This window comes from Eurypyga helias, unplaced genomic scaffold, assembly GCF_000690775.1.
Source record: "Eurypyga helias isolate BGI_N326 unplaced genomic scaffold, ASM69077v1 scaffold3996, whole genome shotgun sequence".
Classification (NCBI taxonomy): Eukaryota; Metazoa; Chordata; class Aves; order Eurypygiformes; family Eurypygidae; genus Eurypyga; species Eurypyga helias.
The window spans coordinates 137207-156581 of NW_010257114.1; the positions used below are offsets into that span (position 1 = coordinate 137207).

At 40.7% G+C, this 19375-nt stretch overlaps 1 protein-coding gene across 2 annotated transcripts in view; it reads left to right on the forward strand.

Moving 5' to 3' along the window:
* Positions 1-18158, forward strand: part of ITGB6 (integrin, beta 6) — a 30500-nt gene extending 12342 nt beyond the window's left edge. For both annotated transcript variants that reach the window (XM_010153886.1, XM_010153885.1), the window contains 8 exons: positions 299-388; positions 5095-5229; positions 5439-5856; positions 6771-6993; positions 9527-9624; positions 14409-14528; positions 16394-16560; positions 18057-18158. In XM_010153886.1, coding sequence (XP_010152188.1) covers positions 299-388; positions 5095-5229; positions 5439-5856; positions 6771-6993; positions 9527-9624; positions 14409-14528; positions 16394-16560; positions 18057-18158 — 1353 coding nt within the window. The remainder of the gene's footprint in view (positions 1-298; positions 389-5094; positions 5230-5438; positions 5857-6770; positions 6994-9526; positions 9625-14408; positions 14529-16393; positions 16561-18056) is intronic.
* The last annotated feature ends 1217 nt before the right edge of the window (positions 18159-19375 follow it).

Genomic DNA, 19375 nt, shown 5'->3' on the forward strand with positions numbered 1-19375 from the left:
GTTATAGCTGAAAAATACTATGATGTCAAACTTCCAAGCACACAGAAGTGATTTAGCAATATATGTCCCATTCGTTTTCTGTGCAACTAGCACTTCTCCGTAGGACTTTTTCAGTAGGATGTGTGTCATTGAATCTTCAAGGGTCCTTGAAAAAGTCACCATTATTTATTTTGGTTGGCTCCCAAATGTTTCCTTCTTTTCCAGACGGTAGCTCCTCATCACCTACCTTGTTACCTAGTCTTATGCTCTATATTTTTTAGAATATGCTTTTATTTTATAAAATTTTTCTCATTTTCAGAACTATGCAAAGCTTATTCCTGGAGCTACTGTTGGACGACTGCAGAAGGATTCTGGAAATATTCTCCAGTTGATCATTGCTGCATATCAGGTAAGATGTTCTTGCATGTATAATTTTCAAAATTAGATTGCAGTTTCGTAAAAGCAAGTGTCTTAGATTCTTTTTCTGACTAATTACAAGAACATGTTTTTTACGCTTAGATGCTGACCTTAACAGGAAAAGTTTTGCTTACTCTGAGGATTAAGTGAGCACAGAAACAAGATTCCTATAACCTTCTGTCATTCCTTAGTTCTGCTGGAATGATAAATTCACATCAGTGTCTCATCCATCTTGTTGCCTTCATAGTCCTGTATTTCACACCTACTCTTAAGCCTTCTTAATACAGGTATTCATGTCTCCCAGTTCAATACCTGAGAGGGACTCAACTCTCTCCCCATCTGCAGCTGTCACCAGAGCAGAGGTACAATTGCTCTGCAGGAATATCTGGGGGGAAAAAAGCCCTATCCTGTGCTCAGTGCTCTTCTCTGCTTTAGCAATTTGATGCTGCCCCTGTGAGGCTGTTTTGAGGTTTTTAAAAAATAGACACAGGAGATGAAATGGGTTTGTTTAGATAATACTGAGACTTGAAGGGGTTGTTTAGCTAGTACCAAGAAATACTGCAAAGACGACAGGAACAGAAACAGCACTGCTTTTCAGAGCTTTGTCTGTAAAATTCACCCTGGTTACCTAATTGTCTTTTGACAGTGGAATGTTTTTATACAGTTTTACATGTCTTTACACAGATACATTAATCTACGTATATGCTGATATATCATAGATTTCTCTCTTCCATCTCAGTCCTTTTTTATTAGAAACCTCCTCTACCAGTTGGCTGCAATCACAGAATCACAGAACAGTTTGGGCTGGAAGGGCCCTTAAAGCCCATCCAGTTCCAACCCCCCTGCCATGGGCAGGGACACCTTCCACTAGACCAGGTTGCTCAAAGCCTCATCCAGCCTGGCCTTGAACACTTCCAGGGATGGGGCATCCACAGCTTCTCTGGGCAACCTGTTCCAGTGCCTCATCACCCTCTCCGGGAAGAACTTCTTCCTGGTATCTAATCTAAATCTCACCACTTTCAGTTTAAACCCATTACCCCTTGTCCTGTCACTACAGGCCCTTGAAAAAGTCCCCCTCCAACATTCTTGCAGTCTTCCTCTAATTGCCGTGTCCTGGCATCTTCTGCCTTGCTGGAACACTGGTAATGTGGAGAGTTTATCCTTGTCTTCCCCTTACGGTTGCCTATTGTCTATGATACTTTTTTTTCTGCTCTTCTTTTCGAACTTGCTGATATTTTCAGTCTCTATTGCCTCCTGTGGCAAAAAGGAGTTGAGTTGCACTGTATTGAGATACATTTTTCTTTTTCCCATTTTAAACTACTCCCTGTGCTTTGAAGTTTCACTGAGTGCACCTTAGTTCTGGTGTTGCAAGGTTAGGTGAATAACAGCTCTGCATTCACCTTATCTTCATGACTTCATAATTTATCACCGAGACACCTTCCACCCCCACAAACTTCTTTCCAAATTGGACAATCCCAGCCTTTTAAGTCTCTCCATCTCCTTGGTGACTTTAGCTAACCTTCTCTTTACCCTCTCTGACTCCAATGAGTCCTTCCTGATATGTGGAGACCAGAAGAGCTTGCAGTGCACACGCCAGGGCACACTAAGGTTGATACAGAGGCAAAATGATAACTTCTGTCTTGTTTTCAGTGTCCTTGCTCATGATGCCCAGAACACTGTTGACTTCTTAGCTGCTGCATGCCAAGCAGATCATCTCCCACAGCTGTCAGCGGTGACCCCAGTGCAGCTCTTGAGTTATTCAGTCTGGTCCCGGGTTAAAAAAAACTCTGAGCTCAGTGCTCGCTCCCCTCCCCTAGCAGCAGGTAGGCGGCTGCAGGAAGGGTGCTCCTGCCTTCGGGCCATGACTCGTGTCCTCATTCAGGTACGGCATGTCTGGACCACGCACCAGAGGTGCTCATAGGTTCTTAAAATCCCACGTACATTTCAAGATGTACAAAGCGTACAAGTAGCAACATGTCACACTCAAAATTTCCCTGAGCCCATTTTATTACACTTAACCTTGAAGGTTAATGATTTTATTGTTTCATGATTGAAAATCTTGCAAGCAGGAAACACTGAAAACCACCTTATTTGAACTAAGTGAAGATGTGAATTTTTTTGGACTGGGAAGGGGGAAATCATGGTTAAAAATCACATGGAAAACAGAGTATCTAATTCCATTTGTGTTACAACCCTCTCAAGATACTCTCAGCAGTGTAATTCAGTGCCTGGTGTCTCATTTTCTTTACCCACAAAAAAAGAATAAATAGCTATTTTCCACCCAAGAGTAGAGTTAGGCTAAATCTTTTGACGCTTTTAAAGTGCTTTTGAGCCTTTGCTTGCTGTACAAACACAAGGTTTGCTAATACCAGTCACCATGTGTTGCTATCTAAAAGCTTCAGAGAGGAAGTAAGCAAGTTAAGAAAGTCTGAGCTGTCAAAATATTTGTTACAAGGAGTTCTCATGTTCTTTCCAAGTATGATTCATTTTATTCTGCAAGCATACTTCTGCCTGGTTTGTTTGATGCTGAACTCTGCAAAACTTGGTATTGCAGAGCTGTAGGCTAAATTGCATTGTGACAGATATCGGGCTGTTTGATTCAAGTTATTCCAGGATTTTTAAATTTCAGACAAAAAATACACCTTTTTAAAAATTATTATCGTTTAGTGTTTTGTTCCCTTTTCACTTACAGGAAAATAAGACCAAATAAATGATACATTAAAACAGGACAAGTAACGCAAGGGCACAAGTTTGTAACACTGCTTTGTCTGCTGTTCCATTCAGAAATTTTTTTAAACCACGAATGTTTCTCTGGGAATGGCTTAAAGCTCACTAAACTCTCTGCTATTTGTCCCTGAACTACAGCCAGGCAGCTTAGTAGATTTAAAACACCATTAGAAGTGCTCACAGATATTAAGATCTGAGGAACTGGAGTTTGTCACAGTTTAGGCACCCATGCAGTGGTGTAAGGTGCGTATTTTGACCTCTCACAACAGCAGGGCATGTTCAGAATGACCCAGTGCAGGCACCGGCATTCCAAGTGCTACAACTTGGTGTTCAGCAGCATTTGATTTTCTCTCATGGTTGCACTCCATTTGAGCCTCGTAGTTTTGCAGCTGGTGGGAGAGAGACTATTTGGTGATGTTTCCTGTAACACTACCACGTACTATAATTCACAGTTTTATGTAGAAATTTGCTGTATTTGGTCCTTTTGTGAGACCCCAGCTACTGCTAACAGGTTACTTCCTAAGAATGTTGTTGCTTCAATAGCAACACAAGCACCTAACTCTAAAACAAACGTGAAGGGAGATTTGGACGCATCCAGAGCTACCAAGGTCGCCAACCTGGTGCCCAGTGCGCGGTTTTACCGCTCTGGCTGAGTGCTGGAAAGAGCTCCGGGTATTATGTGAATGCGTCTTGCACAGCGTGTTGCTGTCCTTTATTGAAGAAGTGCTTTGGTTTACTGACAAGGTTTTCCAAGTGAAAAGGCATTAGGAAAATCCCACCGAACACAACCCTAAGGTGAATTTCCAAGGAATCTAGGACATGTACAAAGGACAGGGAGTTGTTTGCTATGCAGGTTTATACCTATCCTACTTTTAGTTTGTTTTATCCTACCAGACCTTTACTCCAGTGAGTCATTCTGATGCCTTTACTAGAATGACTCACTGCGGTGAGGTCAGTGAGCTCCTCATGCTCTGATTGAAGTTCAGGGGGGTATATTGTAAAGCAATTATGCTCACAAGAGCACAACGCCAAGTCAGTGAGACTTCAGCTCATCAATTGCTGAGGTACTTTTTGAAAAATTTCCATTTACTGTATCCACAGTCTGATGAAATAATAGGGAATTTCCCCATGGTCTGCTATAGGCTTTGGATTAAGGCTAAATTATGTAATCAGCGTTGCTATAAAGTATTTTAAAGACTTAAATATAAAAACCTGGGTGTGGGAGAGTTCAGGAAGTAAGTTTTTTACTTAAGAAATGAAAGTTGGATTGAACAAATTGATTTAAGAAGTGAATACATTGTTGAATACAACCTGAAATAGCACCGACAGCTTACCAAGCAGGAATTTCTGTCAGGAGAAGAAAGGCAAATGGCGAGCTCTCCGACTGCGGGAGCTCACCATGGGACTCGACTCTGGCTCTGGCCCTGGGAACCTCGCAGCCATGAAGGCCCCGCACTGAGACAGACCTGAGCTCGAGTCTGCCCTGCTGTGAGAGTGATTGTGAGGTTTGAGTCTACCGGCAGAGATAAATGGGGAGCAATATTGACATAGGCTGGTTAATCAGGAAAAGCCCAGCGCTAGCAATGCAATCAGGGACACAAATCCGTTCCTTGGTAAGAACAGAACTAAAGGAAAAACTGTATCAGTCAGCAGAGCACTTAGTAATGAAAGACGATTTAATAAAAGACTGAATTTCTTCTCCTGCAAGGGCAGGAAATAAGCACCGTGATAACGGATATTAAACTGATACCACCATTGCTTCCACTGAAAGCCGGTTCTGTTGGCACTTCCTTTGTTTTGCTTGTTCTCCATTTTTCTTGCAATAGAGAAGTGTGTAAATAAAGTGCTAAACCCACAAATTTACTCCCGTCTTGGTTGGGGTAAGTTATAATCAGCGTTACACAGACGTGGAGCATTAGCAGTGCTTGGCAGTGTTATTGCTCCTTTCATCTCCTGCGTTTTTGCTTTAAGGCGCTGAGGTCCGAGGTGGAGCTGGAGGTCTTGGGAGACACAGAAGGGCTCAATCTCTCTTTCACGGCCATCTGTAACAATGGGACCCTTTCTCCACATCAGAGGAAATGCTCTCATGTGAAAGTGGGAGACACAGTAAGTAAAGAACAAATTCTCAAACGACGTGAATTCCAGAGAATTTAGGACAGCAAGGTAGAGAATTTGCCTTTACCAAATAATCTTCCTCCAAACAAGTTACAACAAAAGGCAGGTGGTATCTGTATCTTGTTCTGTCCTCTGCACATGCTTCCAGAGTACTCTGCGACCTGCCGCTCTGAACAGCCAGCCACCTTTTTCTCTTCCAGGTCTCTTTCAACATGACACTAAGTCTCTCCTCGTGTGAAAAAAATAGAAGGCATATCGTGATAAAACCAGTGGGGCTCAGTGACACGCTGGAAATGGAAATTCATCCCCAGTGCAGCTGTAACTGTCAGGCAAAGGTCGAGAAGAACAGCCCGAAATGCAACCAAGGGAAGGGCTCGTTGGAGTGCGGGGTGTGCGTCTGCAGCCCAGGCTACGTGGGGCCGCACTGCGAATGCGACGAGAGCTCCCTCGGCACCAGCTCCTGCAAGGGGTCGGCAGGGCAGAGCTCCTGCAGCGGGAGGGGTGACTGCTACTGCGGGCAGTGCGTCTGCCACCCCTCCCCGTACGGGACGGTGTACGGCCCACGCTGTGAATGCGACGACTTCTCCTGCGTGAGGCACAGAGGGCTCCAGTGTGGAGGTATGGCCCCCTGATGCTGCTTTTAGTGTCTGCATTTGAGAGTTACTGTCTCGCTCTTAGCTGTGAGCTTGTGAATCTATGTTTTCATCATCTATTCAGTCACAGTCGGTTCTGTGTCACGTGTAATTTACTATTTCTGAATGAACTTTAGACTTGAAACAAGGAACAATTTTTAACCATGTTTTCAAATTTTAAAATGAGACACCTTGAACCACTCCACAGCCAGTCTAAATTGGCATGGCTTTGCTGGAGCTTATTGGCTACCATCACCCTGGGTCAGACTTTCAGCAGCTGCAGGTGATTGTAGCTCCAAGGAAGTTTAGTGACATACATCGGTGTTAGCCAGTTAGTTTCACTCTGACATAATTATCAAAGCACAGCAATCTTAATTAATTAATCACTTTTAGGGTAAGTCTGATATTTTCATAGTTTTAGGCCAGAAACCTCAATGATTCTTGGTTTATCTTAGTAAGATACAATCAGGACTTGAGAACTTGTGTTTATAATTCTTTTCCTGGGCTATACAGTTACAAATCGGAAGTGGTTCTATTGAAACAATGGAAATAGCATCAAACTGGCAGGAACCAGCCATGCGATTGTGCTGATTAGATAGGCTGAAATTATGCTACTATAAATGAAAAAGGATTTGCCCGATGGGTTGCGCTCTGTCAGGAGATAAGATCTGTGCGGAGAAGTCCAGTGAAGAGAATGGAGCTGCACTGGCTTAGAGCCAGTCTAAGCAAAAATTTGATCCTCTGGCTTAAAACTGAAAATTCTCGGGGAGGAAGAAAGACCTTTAAGAGTGAGAAGAGTTGGAGAGGGGAAAATACCTGCTATCAAAGAGAATGATTTTAAAGGCCATCCTTCAGATTCTTATTAAGAGACTGACTGAAGTATAATGAATGTTTTTCCAGGCAACGGTGACTGTGATTGTGGGGAATGCGCGTGCCACAGCGGATGGACTGGTGAATACTGTAATTGCACAACTGACACCAGCGCCTGCGCTGCTGAGGATGGGACCCTGTGCAGTGGGAGAGGCGAATGCATCTGTGGGTCGTGTGCTTGCACCCACCCGGGGGCTTCAGGCCTAACGTGTGAAAAATGCCCTCTCTGTGGTGACCCTTGCAGTTCCAGGCGGTAATGTGCTGGTTTTATGTCTCTGGTGTTTGTATCGTCCAGGTATCTACTCCCTACACTGCCTCAGCAGTGTGCTTACTGCTGCTATTGTAAATTGGATTTACAGACTAGAATCCAAGAGCTGCTTAGCCCTTTGAGGGGGTAGTCGTAACTCGTACATCAACCATTTATCAGCATTACTCTTGTACATAAGAACTTCAAGGAAAACAATTTAAGCAGCACAAGTAAAACATCACCCTTCCACTGCTGGCCCTGGCTGTACAACTAATCAGAATGGTGGCCTTACATGATAACATCTGACAAGAACAGTTGAGCCTCCTTCCAGTCCACAGTACATCCCAGCATAGTTCCTACAGCAAAAATGACTCACAGAAGAATTTGGCATTTGTATTACTGTTCTCATGCATATAAATTAATCAGGTCACGCTGTCTGCTCAAGCTTCACACCTGTGCAATTTCATAGTCCAAATTCAGTTAAACTTGGCTGAATTGAAGAGGCCCAACTATGATAAACTAGGTCATAGTCTGGGGATGAAATCAGTGGGTAGCTGTATGTCATGTATAAGTCAATGATAAATTGATTGTAAATGGTGAAGTGCGCTCTGTTCACTGAGCATACAAAATTTATGTAACTTTCCCGCTGTGATGCGTAGTGTATACTACAGAGCATGATAGGAAAAGCAACCAAAAATATGTGTGACATAAAGCTGACCAGTCTACGTACACCCATGCTTATGCTTGTATCACATGAGCTCTTGCAGGGCTAAAGTCAGTCCAGAACCCGCAGGCTTCAGTAGAAATTTAAGCTAGAAGCTGAATTAGGCTTCACCGAATACATGTTATTAGTGACCCTTGTTTTGCTTGCTGAGCGCCGAGTCAGTCTAAGCTGCATTCACTGTTCATTACAATGCCATGTCTACTTATTTAGAGTTGAAGCCCATTTCTCTTCCATACCAGCTCTCTGACACTGTATTTTCATGCCTGTCATTGCAGACTACACTAGATCTGAGATGAGAAGCTATTCTGTGGCATGTGATTTAATTGTCATTTATGTTAGTGCTAAATGGGACCTATAAACGCAAGACATGCAGTTTGTTCAAAGCTTTGAGCAAAGACAACTTGTACACGCAACTTCTCTAAACACAAAGCACAGTGCTGCTGCTTTGCTCTGCCCAATTTGGCAGAGGATAAGAAATATAAAGTTACATGTTGGGCGTTGCCTTACCCTATTTAAACATGCGTATTGTATGCAGTGTTAGATCTTTTTTCTCTGTCGCAGTCACTTCCCTTGCTGAAACACAGGGCAGGGAAAGCCAAAGGAGAGAAAACATTTGGAATACGTGGGCACGGTAACCAAGAGAGCTGAAAGACCAGGTCAGAGGGGATTGAGATTAATGGCTAGGCAGCTGAGAAAAAGAAGGGTAGTATGAGAAACATGGCAAATATGACAAAACCACCGACAACACTGGATTTGTCTCCATGAGATAGAGGCTATCCCATTACCTGCTTGCTTTTACTATTCACCATCTCCAGAGTGAGTGATAAGGTCACCTCCATCCCATGAAGATAATCTCAGCAGCCTGAGCATATTCCCATGGATATATGTAACTCAGTGCAACAGGAGATGGCCAGTTTTTTGAGTTTTTTTAAGGTGTTGTTGCAGTTCTCTTTCCTTTTCTTTAAGCAGTCAGTCCTTTGGGCTGCTTCTCAGGGTTTCAGCCCCTCAACCTGGCTGAAGCTATTTGTGAAGAATCAGCAAGATACATTTTGCATCAAAAATTCTGACATATAAATTCTGTTTGTTGTTTCCTTTTTCCGTGAGTGAACTCTGGATTTATTAAAATACTCACTCAATTTCTAGGAAGATTTTCAGAGACTTATAAAGAAATTGGTTTAGGCTTTTGTTTTTAGATAAGATTTCTGTCATTCCACCATTAAAGCAAATAATTTTCCAATAAATTGCATTAGTATAATTAGAATCTGAGTAAGTAATTCCTGAGACAAGTAATCACATCCAAGAGACATCTGTAGAGACACCTTAATAGTGTTTTAATACATTATTCAGTAGACTTTCAACAAAGGAAGTCTTACAGTAGGTTCCCCAGCTTGATCTCTGAGGCTGATTTCAGCTACTGTTCATCTGATAGGCATTCCTTCAGCTGGTATTTAGTGTGAGCTTAGTTCAGGATATTTATTGTTGGAAATGATATTATGTGTGAGCAACCCCATGTCTTTGATAGATCTACATGAATAATATTGCCTGGGGTTCTGTCTGGTAGCTAAGAAACTGGGAGAGAAAAGAGGACAAGGGCGAGCTTACCCACAATACTTTTATTCAGGTAGGGTTTTTTTGTTTTGGTTGTTGGGGGTTTTTTTGGTGGCAACATCTATCATATTTCTGGGAACTGCTGTATCCATAGCACAAGACCTTTTGTTTAGCTCCTTTTTAAAATGCAGATGTATACGTACTGGCTTTTATATTGTTCCTTTGTGACAGGCAGAGATTGATGAGCCGCTGTATTATTTCCCGCAGGAGCTGTGTGGAATGTCACTTGGCTTCCAGTGACAAGTCACAGGGAGAATGCAGTGAAAAATGCAAATTGGTTGATGCAACCGTCAGCACTGCAGAGGGTTTGTACAGTCAATCTTCCTTTTCTGTGTGTGCGTGATTAGTGATAGTTTCCACGTTCAGTAATTTTATATTTGAAAGTAGCCTTGTTTTTCTGCTGTGGAATTCTATTAGGGATCATAAGGCGATTGCTGTCTCTCTACAGTTCTTTTATGGTAAGTAGGAAATGCAGATCAGGGCTGGTATTACCCCTCCAGGTTAATTAACTCATTGGATCATGCCTACTTTCTAAGCAGTTTATGTAAAAAAGGACAGGATTTAGTAAATACCAGTCCCTGCAAACCAGTGGCTGATGAAAGCCCCGGAGGTTAAGTCATACCTGCACCATGAGTTTCAGTGTGGCTTCTTTTACCATACAAATGCAAAACCTGCCTCCAGCCCTTATGCTGAGTCTTGATTACAGTTGGCAACTAGGCACAACCCTTTAGCTGGTCTGCTTCTTGTCAGGTTTTATTGAGACATTCCTAGTATCCTAAAGGCTAAGCACATATTTCAGTTGCTCGTTTTAATATAAAACTGCCTTCCATCAATGGGGATTTCTGGAATCAACCTTGAATAAAATAGTACTCTCAGGAAAAAAGAAAAATAAATACCCCAAAACCCCACAACCAAAAACCTATGTCCAAGTCTCTTTCTTCACTGTAGAGGAAAGTGCTTGGCTGTATTTATTCTTATGGCAACTCTAGCCCCAATCCTATGGCAAAATGCAACTGTTAGGTGAGGCAGGATATAGGTGCGTTATATCCACACCACAGATGTAAACATAAGCATTAAATGAGACAAATGTAAAAGTTAGGATGACAATGCAGAAAGCTGTATGCACATCTGAGGATTGTGCCTGCAAACTGGTAGAAGCCCACCCAGAGCTGCATGCATGCATAAATTTCACTGATACGCATCTTTCCAACAAAGCTGCGCTGTTTGATGACATTACTCCACAATATAGAGCTCAAAAGGTGCAAATTGCCCTTGTAAGGAAAACTAATTTTAATTTTGTATTTTTTGTTAAAATTATTGCTATGCTGTACATGTCTAGACATCAGCATTTCTTTATAAATGTAAAACTGTCTTCATAATTTTCAAAAACATGTGAGCACTTTTATTGTATTGCTGCAGTTAGTAAAGTTTTCAGGTGACTATTGCCAGATGGCAGATAATTGTAGGTAGGAATATATAAGACATTCTACTTTCAAACATAATGAATACTAATCAAGAGCAGGAACAGTCACTTACATGGCTCTGTTCTCACACACAGAGGTCACAGGAATATGAGCATGACATCACCTCCTGTTCCTGCTTATTTCCTTTTTTTTGTTTTACATGTCCTGTGCTTCCATGATTGGGACTGTCAGTAATTCTTTAGTTTTAAACTTTAGTTACAGCAGTTACAGCAACTGCTGTAGCGAAGGCTGGATAACTGTTCCCACCCTAACCTTTAAAAAAAAAAAAAAAAGAGCTGTTGCAGACTGTGTCTCATCTTAAATGCTTGTGTAATAGCTCAAAGGAGTGGGTCTGGCATGGAGGTAGCCTCATTAAGAAGCCCTAAGGGGAAAAAAAATCTTGAAAATAATAATTTAAAAAAAAATCTTAAAATCAAAACTGTATTACCTAAACAAAAACAATTTTTGAAAGTGGTATAACTCCACCACCACATAATATTTAAGGCAGATGATTGAGCAACTTCACATGGTAGCATACTGCATCTTTCTGGTTTATCTTTCAGTTTCCTTAATGCTTCAAGGCTTTTGAAAACTAGAAATTGCCCTTGGTGAAATAAAATATTAGTAAATAAAGATTTACTTTCTCTTTTGCACGCGTACATTGCAACATAATGACTGGAACTGTGGAGCACGAAAGAAGCATAGGCTTCACATTTTCCCATTTCCTGGGAATGCCTGTTGTAGCCTCTGAGCCGTGCCTTCCGCCTCCTCTGCTTCAGTTCTGTGGGTGCCGGGGGCTTCTCCCACTGTCCCCCAGCAGGGTCCCCCACACGGGCATGGTCCCCTGCATGGGCAACCTCCCTGTTGGGGCATCCGGGAGAGCACGGGATGGCACAGCAGCGCTTCACATTTACTGGGCTTATCTCCACAGCAGGCATCGCTTTGGAATATTTATTTTCATCCATTTTTAATATTTGCATCAGGCTAATCCTCCCTTTGCCAGATGGGTGTAAGAGGAGCCCTTGGTGCTATACTTGCTGCCCAGGAGGAAACGCAATTCCTAAAAAGCAGCTCCTGCCACCACCCCAGCCACAGGGCACCAGGCTACTTCCCCAACAGGGACCATTACACTTCCCTTGAAGAAACAGAGGTTTTCCTGCCCCATAGTGCTGGCACCGCACGAATTCCCAATGCAGCAACAAAGTGGATGCTGGAGCCTGGATAAACCTCTGCATCAGCACTGCTCTGTTGTTTTGAGTCAAAATGAGTTGAAACTGCTCAAAACCAGCATTGTATTGAGCAAAAGGCAAAAAAGAAAGGGCATAGCAACATTTACATTTACAATCAATTTTGTTGTTGTTGAATCTTTTATCTACGTATCTGTAGGAAACACTTATGCACTCGAAGTCTCCAGCTTGTCACTGTTACCCACGTCTTCTTCCAGTGTGACTCCAGTGATTTCAAATACCATTGAAATTAATGGAATTAGGCTGCAGGCAGAAGTGGGAAAAATACGATGATTTCACTTCAGAAGGCAGAAAATTACACAGGTGTAAATTACAGTTTACCTACCTAGGCAAATTTTTATGCTGATGACCTGAAAATCATCTATGCAATAGTCTCTCTTAGAGATCCCTCATCCTAAAAATAACATCAGAGAAATAAAAATACTAAGTGCAACCTGGGTTCTGAATAGCTTGAACTAGCATCTTTGCTTTCATTTCTACATCCCTGCACATAATTAGATTTCTCCTCTCCTTGGTCTCAAATGATGACATTAAATTAAAAATTACAATTTAAAAATAACTAACATATTTGCAGCTACTGCCTTCTGGATGATATTTGGAATATGCCTGCAAGTTTTCCTCTGCCTTCAGAACAGCAAAAAACTTCCCTTTTCCTTCTTTTGTTATTGTTTTTTTTTAACAAACAAACGAAGAAAAAAACAAGCTAATATTCTTTGGAACTGCTTGCTTAAAAGAGTTGAGAAACAACAAATATTGCAAAACTTGTGACAGTGTTACTGGAATTGTGACCTGGCTATGAGTGCCATTAATTCAGTGCACTCAGTCTGCAGTTAGTGGGCCTTCTAACAAACCCAAATCTTGTTAAATCAGCAAGTCATGTCTGCCTGTCACCTTGACAGATAACACATTGCTCTGCCACCAAGGACAGGCAACAGGTTAAATACAAGATCATCGCAAATCAAGAGCATGTTTCCATTAAAATCCAACCAGATGTGATTCTCTTTTTGTAACAAGCAGAGAAAAGGACTGTAGACAACTATTTGTACTTTCATATTTCTGAAACATCTAATAGTGTTTTCTGTAAGACCAAACCTTATGATAATAAAAAATAGGATTAAAAAAAACAAAAAAAAAACCCAAACAAAAACCCCACAAATTGAGCACTTATTTCTTTATGTATCATAGGCTTCTTTACATTCCATATTCCTGTCTGGTTCCTACTTTATATTTCATTACTCTTCATATAAAAGTTGGAGAACATAAGATTTTTAGCACAGTTGCCTATGAAATTTCAGTAGGAGTTTTGAATGGGTAAGAAATATTGGAGAGTAACAATTATTTTTAAGGAAATGCTTGAGAAGCTTACTGGTTTTTCTTACCTCTAAAAATGAAACATTTTTTCCAAAAATGTATTGAAAAGCATACCTAGATTCCCAATTCAAATCATGAGTTATATGGAAACATGGTAAGAGTTCAACCCCAAATGTGTTATTACACAGTTACAACGTCAGGTATTTTTGCTCTGTAAAAACATTATATAATGGTTGTCCTCCAAATTATGCCATTGGATCTGTAGTATCAATTTCTGATCATCTTATTTGCTTTATATCGTCTCTCACAGTCAGCTTCCTCCTGTCTCCCATTCCTTTTTCTCAGCATTTTTCCCAGTTAGGAATCATCTGGGGGAAAAAATGGATTAAGCTTTTGTGCAGATCTACAATAACTGGAGAGACAAATAAATGGAGGCAGACTGTCATCTCGGGTCACTTTTATCTGCTTCCCCTGGAATCACATTACAAAGATTCCAGCACTGCAGTTTTCTGTCATAATCCATATTTACTGTTGCGACAGTACTGGACACACTAATGTTTGAGAGGGTTATTGTGGAAAAAATAAATGGCAGCCCTTTTAACAGTATCCATTGCTGTTTGATGTATGTATATCTACTGAAATATGATCTAGGCACAGTAGGAGTAGCTGTAAACCAAAGAGAACATACTGTTTGCTTTGTCCTATAACTGGGGACTATCACATTTCCTAGACAGCTGGTGGTTAAGCATCTTGGAAGCACTTCCCATGCATTGCAATTCACAGTACACCAGACTAAAAAGGTGCACAGGACAGTCAGGGCAGATTGACAACACCTGGGTTGGTTTGTCAGAAATGGAAGTGAAAAATTGGAAAGGAAACAAAAATTGGAAAAAACCAGAAATCATTAAATTTTGTAGAAATTCTGGAGGTATTTCCGTTTTCGTCTTTCACTCTTTACCATCCACAGGTGGGGCTGTGACAACCATGATGCCAGCAGTCTCTCTTATTGTTATTACATGTTAAATTTAATTTGATCTGATGAATGACTTTTTTCCCCTCTATCTGCAGATTATTCAGAGGATAAATCCATTCCCTGCTCTTTGCAGGGGGAAAATGAATGTATAACCACATTTCTGCTGGCTATGGATGAACAGGGAAGGACAGTCATTCATAGCATAGAACAGAAAGGTAAGTAGTGAATACTGCTTTTTCCACGTGAAATCTGATTTCAAAATGCAGGCCGGGTGAACTACCCAGAAGCTGAGCTTTAATGCGTGAGACTGCACCTCCTTGTGTTTGTAGCTCTCCTCTGCCCAGCCAAAAGAGCACCTCCTCAAGTACTTATTTAATGCAGTATTAATAATACTCTCTGATTGGGGATACCTGATGAAATTCTAAAATACAATTATTTTGCAGTATCATTGTTTCAAATGTTTTGCACAACCAATAGATATTCAACAGATCTCTTTATATCCCTTCATTTAACATTACTTCTTTATTTACAGTTGTTTCACTACTGATTTCTCATTAAAGCTCCTAATCATGTAGGACAGGAGAGAGAGAGAGCACAGATGCAAATTTTCACTTGCCAAACAGTTTCGTTTCCATGCAATAAAAATGCTTTTCTCCTTTTTTTTTATTTTTTCCTCTGAACACACTTTGTGTTTCAGTGATGTATGTTAGTTATGTTTTAGGGAAAGCCACACAGATTCGTAACCTCATTCTGTTAGCACAAATGGCGTTTATTATTTTGTTAACCCTTTGTGTAGCCTTTCTCTAGCATACGTGTGAGAATGAAAGTCATTTTGCCGCACAAAAAAGCAGCTTCTACCGTAAGAAGAGTATTCTGGTTTTGTATAGGTTACTATTACAGCAAAGATGGTTGTCCCTTTGTAAACTACACCCCTAAAACTCAAGAATTTAAGGGTAAGACTTTCTCTGTATTAAATACATTTGCTATGTCTTTTAAGTAGTTCTGAAAAAGAAAGGTGAAATAAACACCTTAGGGAAGGCACAGGTCATTAAACGCTGTGTAGTGGCCCTACCAAAGCTCTACAATAACCAGCTCCACTGGCATCTGCTGTTCTGCTTCCAGGCCCTGAAACTGTTGTGCTGTGGTGGCTGCGCTGCATGAGAATGTGAACCAAGGTGAAACCTCTAATAATGCTCTAGAAATTGATTTCATTTAAGGAAGTGAAGTCAGGACAAGCACCAGTCACCAGAGCATTAGCTCACTGCTCAAACCAGACACCTCAGAATTGGTTAAATGGTGACATCAATCCAAAAAGTAATGCGGAATACAATCATGTAAGCCAACTGAGAACGAAATTGATCCTTCAATGTCCTTAAATCATGGTTCAGCAAAAAAAAAAATTCACCAACTTTCAAGAGCAATACAGTTTAATATTAAAGTGTTTCGGTGAAGGAAAAAATTCAGTGATAATTTTGACTCTCTGAAATATATGATAAAATTTATTGAAGAACTTGAAATGCAAAATTCCTTCAAATTATTCAGTCCAATGTTTTCAGCAAGTCTAATGGATTTTTTTCCTCATTGTTTTCATGAGTGCAATGCAGTTTCCTCTATTTTCTCATTACCATCGGTGAATTTACCCTGATATAGGTCTCACTGGAATCTTTTCCTCTGTAACACACTGAATATCAGTTAATTGCAGTACAGCTTCACCCATAACACTGTAAAATTCATAATCTTAGCAACTCAGCCCTGGTTTTTAGAATTATATGGACACAGAGCTAAAAATAATTTTCTAACTTTTCAGAATCTGTGTCTGTATCCAGCAGCTGCTAAGTGACACGGTAAAAAAGCGGTGCAAGAAGTTAGCAATTAATTTTTTTAACAATGTAATGCAATATTTTTTAGCCAGTTTCACAAACCCTTTAGCAAGCTATCAGGAGGAAAATAGCATGAACTTGAAGGAAAAGGCATGCACAGCTCACAGCAAATGGGAAGCCCAGCATGCCTCTTGGCTGTTTTTAATTGCCTAAAAATTATTGATTGGATACCCACAGTCATAATTCTTTTGTTTTCACAGATTGCCCACAGCTTCCAAATATTCCAATGATAATGGTGGGTGTCACCCTGGCTATCCTTCTCATTGGCATTGTTTTACTTTGTATATGGAAATTACTGGTGTCAGTTCAAGACCGAAAAGAGGTGGCCAAGTTTGAAGCAGAAAAAAGGAAAGTTAAATGGCAAACGGTATGTTAAATGCATTGATTTTATATGAGGTTCTTTGACTCTATGATGCGCAACTGCCTGTGAAATTCTGTCTTGGTTTTGTTCCTTTAAATGGATAGATTTCACTGGTAGGTTTTCACTACATTTACTATTCTATTCTAATTTTTAGTAAAATTATGATTTATTTTCTTTTAGGGATGAAAAATAGCTAGAGGTCAATCTCACAGTTTATTTTCTTTCACACATAAAAGGATGTAGATTAGATTTTTAGTTGTTTTTTAATTAGTACCTCACCTTTGATTATTCTTAGCAAAGTTTTTGCTGCCTATGTAATTATCAGAGGGGTCCCCCTCTTCCGAGAAACAGAGACCGTTTTGGGAAAGAGAGATTATTGATGGCCTCCGTCATGACGAGAGCCCACTGATGCAGAGGAGCAATGAATGTCCAAAATGCAGGTCAAAGGACAGAGAAATTCAGGCCTTATTTTCTATCTATAGCTTGCGGATGTCTAATGCAAGCTCATACCCCGTGTTCCCTTTTCTTCTTTCCTTTCTGCCCTTCACTTTTTTGCTCTTCTGCAAAAATTTTAAGAGTTCTGAGCCTCTTTGAACAAAAGCATGTTGAGTAAGCGTTTCTGGTGGGTGACAGGAGGACACATGCTCCCGTTCACCCTGCTCCCTTCCCGCACAAAGCCCTGCGATTGCAACATTCCTGCAAGAACGGATGCTGCTGGCCCCTCAGCTCCTGAGGCGGGAAAAATCAGTTACTTGCAGGCAAGGTCACTTGAGAATGTTTCCTTAATCCTTCGGAGGAGCTGCATATGGTAATAGGGAAGGGAAGGATACACTTGATATAAAAGCATTTTAATTTTCTGTCACAAGGGGAAATGACAGGAAGTGAATGATGAGGGGCCAGGATTAAAAGCCCGAGTGGGGCTTGCCCTCCTCCCAGAGCATGGTACTATGTGTGGCTCAAGCCAAGGGGACAGTGACAGGTCACACTTCACTGCAGAGGCACTATCTGTGCTTTTAGAATGGTCCAACCTCAACATCTGATACACAAATCGTATTGGGCATGTTTGATAAAGTATTGTTTGATGATGTGCATTACTTTAATCCAGGAGGGAGGTGCGAAGTGGAGCATGTTCCTGAGAATAGACTGGTTTGGGCTGCCTCATACAGACCAGTCTGAATTTCAGTGGCTTGGAATGTAAGTGAGCTGCTGAAGGCTATTCTTAGACGGTCTGGGCCAGATTTCTCACAAATTAAGTATAAATCGTCATCTTCTGCACTGTGGGAAGCAGAGTGGTACTGGCTGGTGCATGTACAACCTGCCCCGTACTGCTGGGTCAGGAAGCATGGACCGAAATGATCCCTTTGCTGAAGGGGTACGCTCAAGGCAGCGGTGTGCAGCTACATCTGCTTGCAGCCGAAGCAATGCCAAGATGAGTTAAACCTTGCATGACCCATTTCTTCTGGTTTTGTTTGGTGGTGGTGGTGTTTGTTTTTTTTTTTTAGGAAACAAATCCACTGTACAGAGGGTCAACAACCACTTTTAAAAATGTAACTTACAAGAACCAAGAAAAGCAAAGAGGGGCCATGGCTGCGGATTTCTATTAGCAACTCCGACACTACAAAATTAGTTTTACTGGCAGCAAGTTTAAAAACACTTGTTTCTTCTCAGCCGATGATGTGATATTTGTTTGCATGTTGCAGTGGTATCATTCTGTTAGAGAAAACATCTCATGTTGGGAAAACTATAGATAACATATGAGTGGTAAAAGTTAGTAAAAACATTTTTAAAAGCCCCTTTAATATTAAAAAAATAGTATCACGAGTATTTTAAATTTTCTCATTAATACTGAGGATTTAAAATTATCATATGTAAGCCTATTTTTGTTAGATTAGGTATATACAATGAGCTGTATACTACTTTGTTCATACGCATAATCCCATATATTTGAGTTTAGGAATGTATTTGTACCAGTCTGTTTGGTGGGCTGCTTTAAATTTTAAAAGCTAATTTTTTCATGAATGCTGTTTAAACTCCTGAGGTTAGAGGTTCCTCGTATCGCCTGTGTGCCTGAATAGTTTTTCATCAGAATCAAGTAGTGTTATTACCTATCTTCTGTGTACCTAAGGTATACAGAAACCTCTCTCTAATACTTGTTTCTTGTCCTGTTTCCCTCTTTCCTTGTTGCTGTTTGATGTTCTGTAAGAACAGTCCCTGTGATTATCCCAGGGAGAGCTAAATTAAGCCCATATTTACTGGCAGAGGTTTTTTTCTGTTCCTCCCTTTAAATTCTAGTAGAGAGGGTTCAGACCAAAAGAGAAATATTTGTAAATTAGAGATCCCAGTAGAGGAACTTTAAACCAGAGGATTACCAGAATTCCATCTCACCATTTATATCCTGTTTAGGCACTCAAAATAAACCTTGCATGCTGGACCATTGCATGAACTGTTGCAGGAGCCCTTTACATGCAGGAAAAGTTCACACACAAAGGCTTAGTATCACACACCAAGACAGCACTCTTTTGCTGATATATCCAAAATTGTGAGGGTCTTTCAATGCTCAGCAGCCAAACCATTTATTTATGTGTAAAATAATGTATTCCGCTTTTTGGGGTCTTTATTTTTTTTCCTCTCGAACTAAGCAGCAAATAGATGTATGGATTCCACTTCATACTCATTTCTGTGCCGTTAATGAGGATTTTTAAATCTCAGTTTTAGGTAGTTACTAATGACTTGCCATAAGTTCTTAAATTGTAATGCTGCAATCGTGCATAGCACTAGGGGAAAAAAAGCCCCAGCATGCTGGTATAAAAAATTACAACAC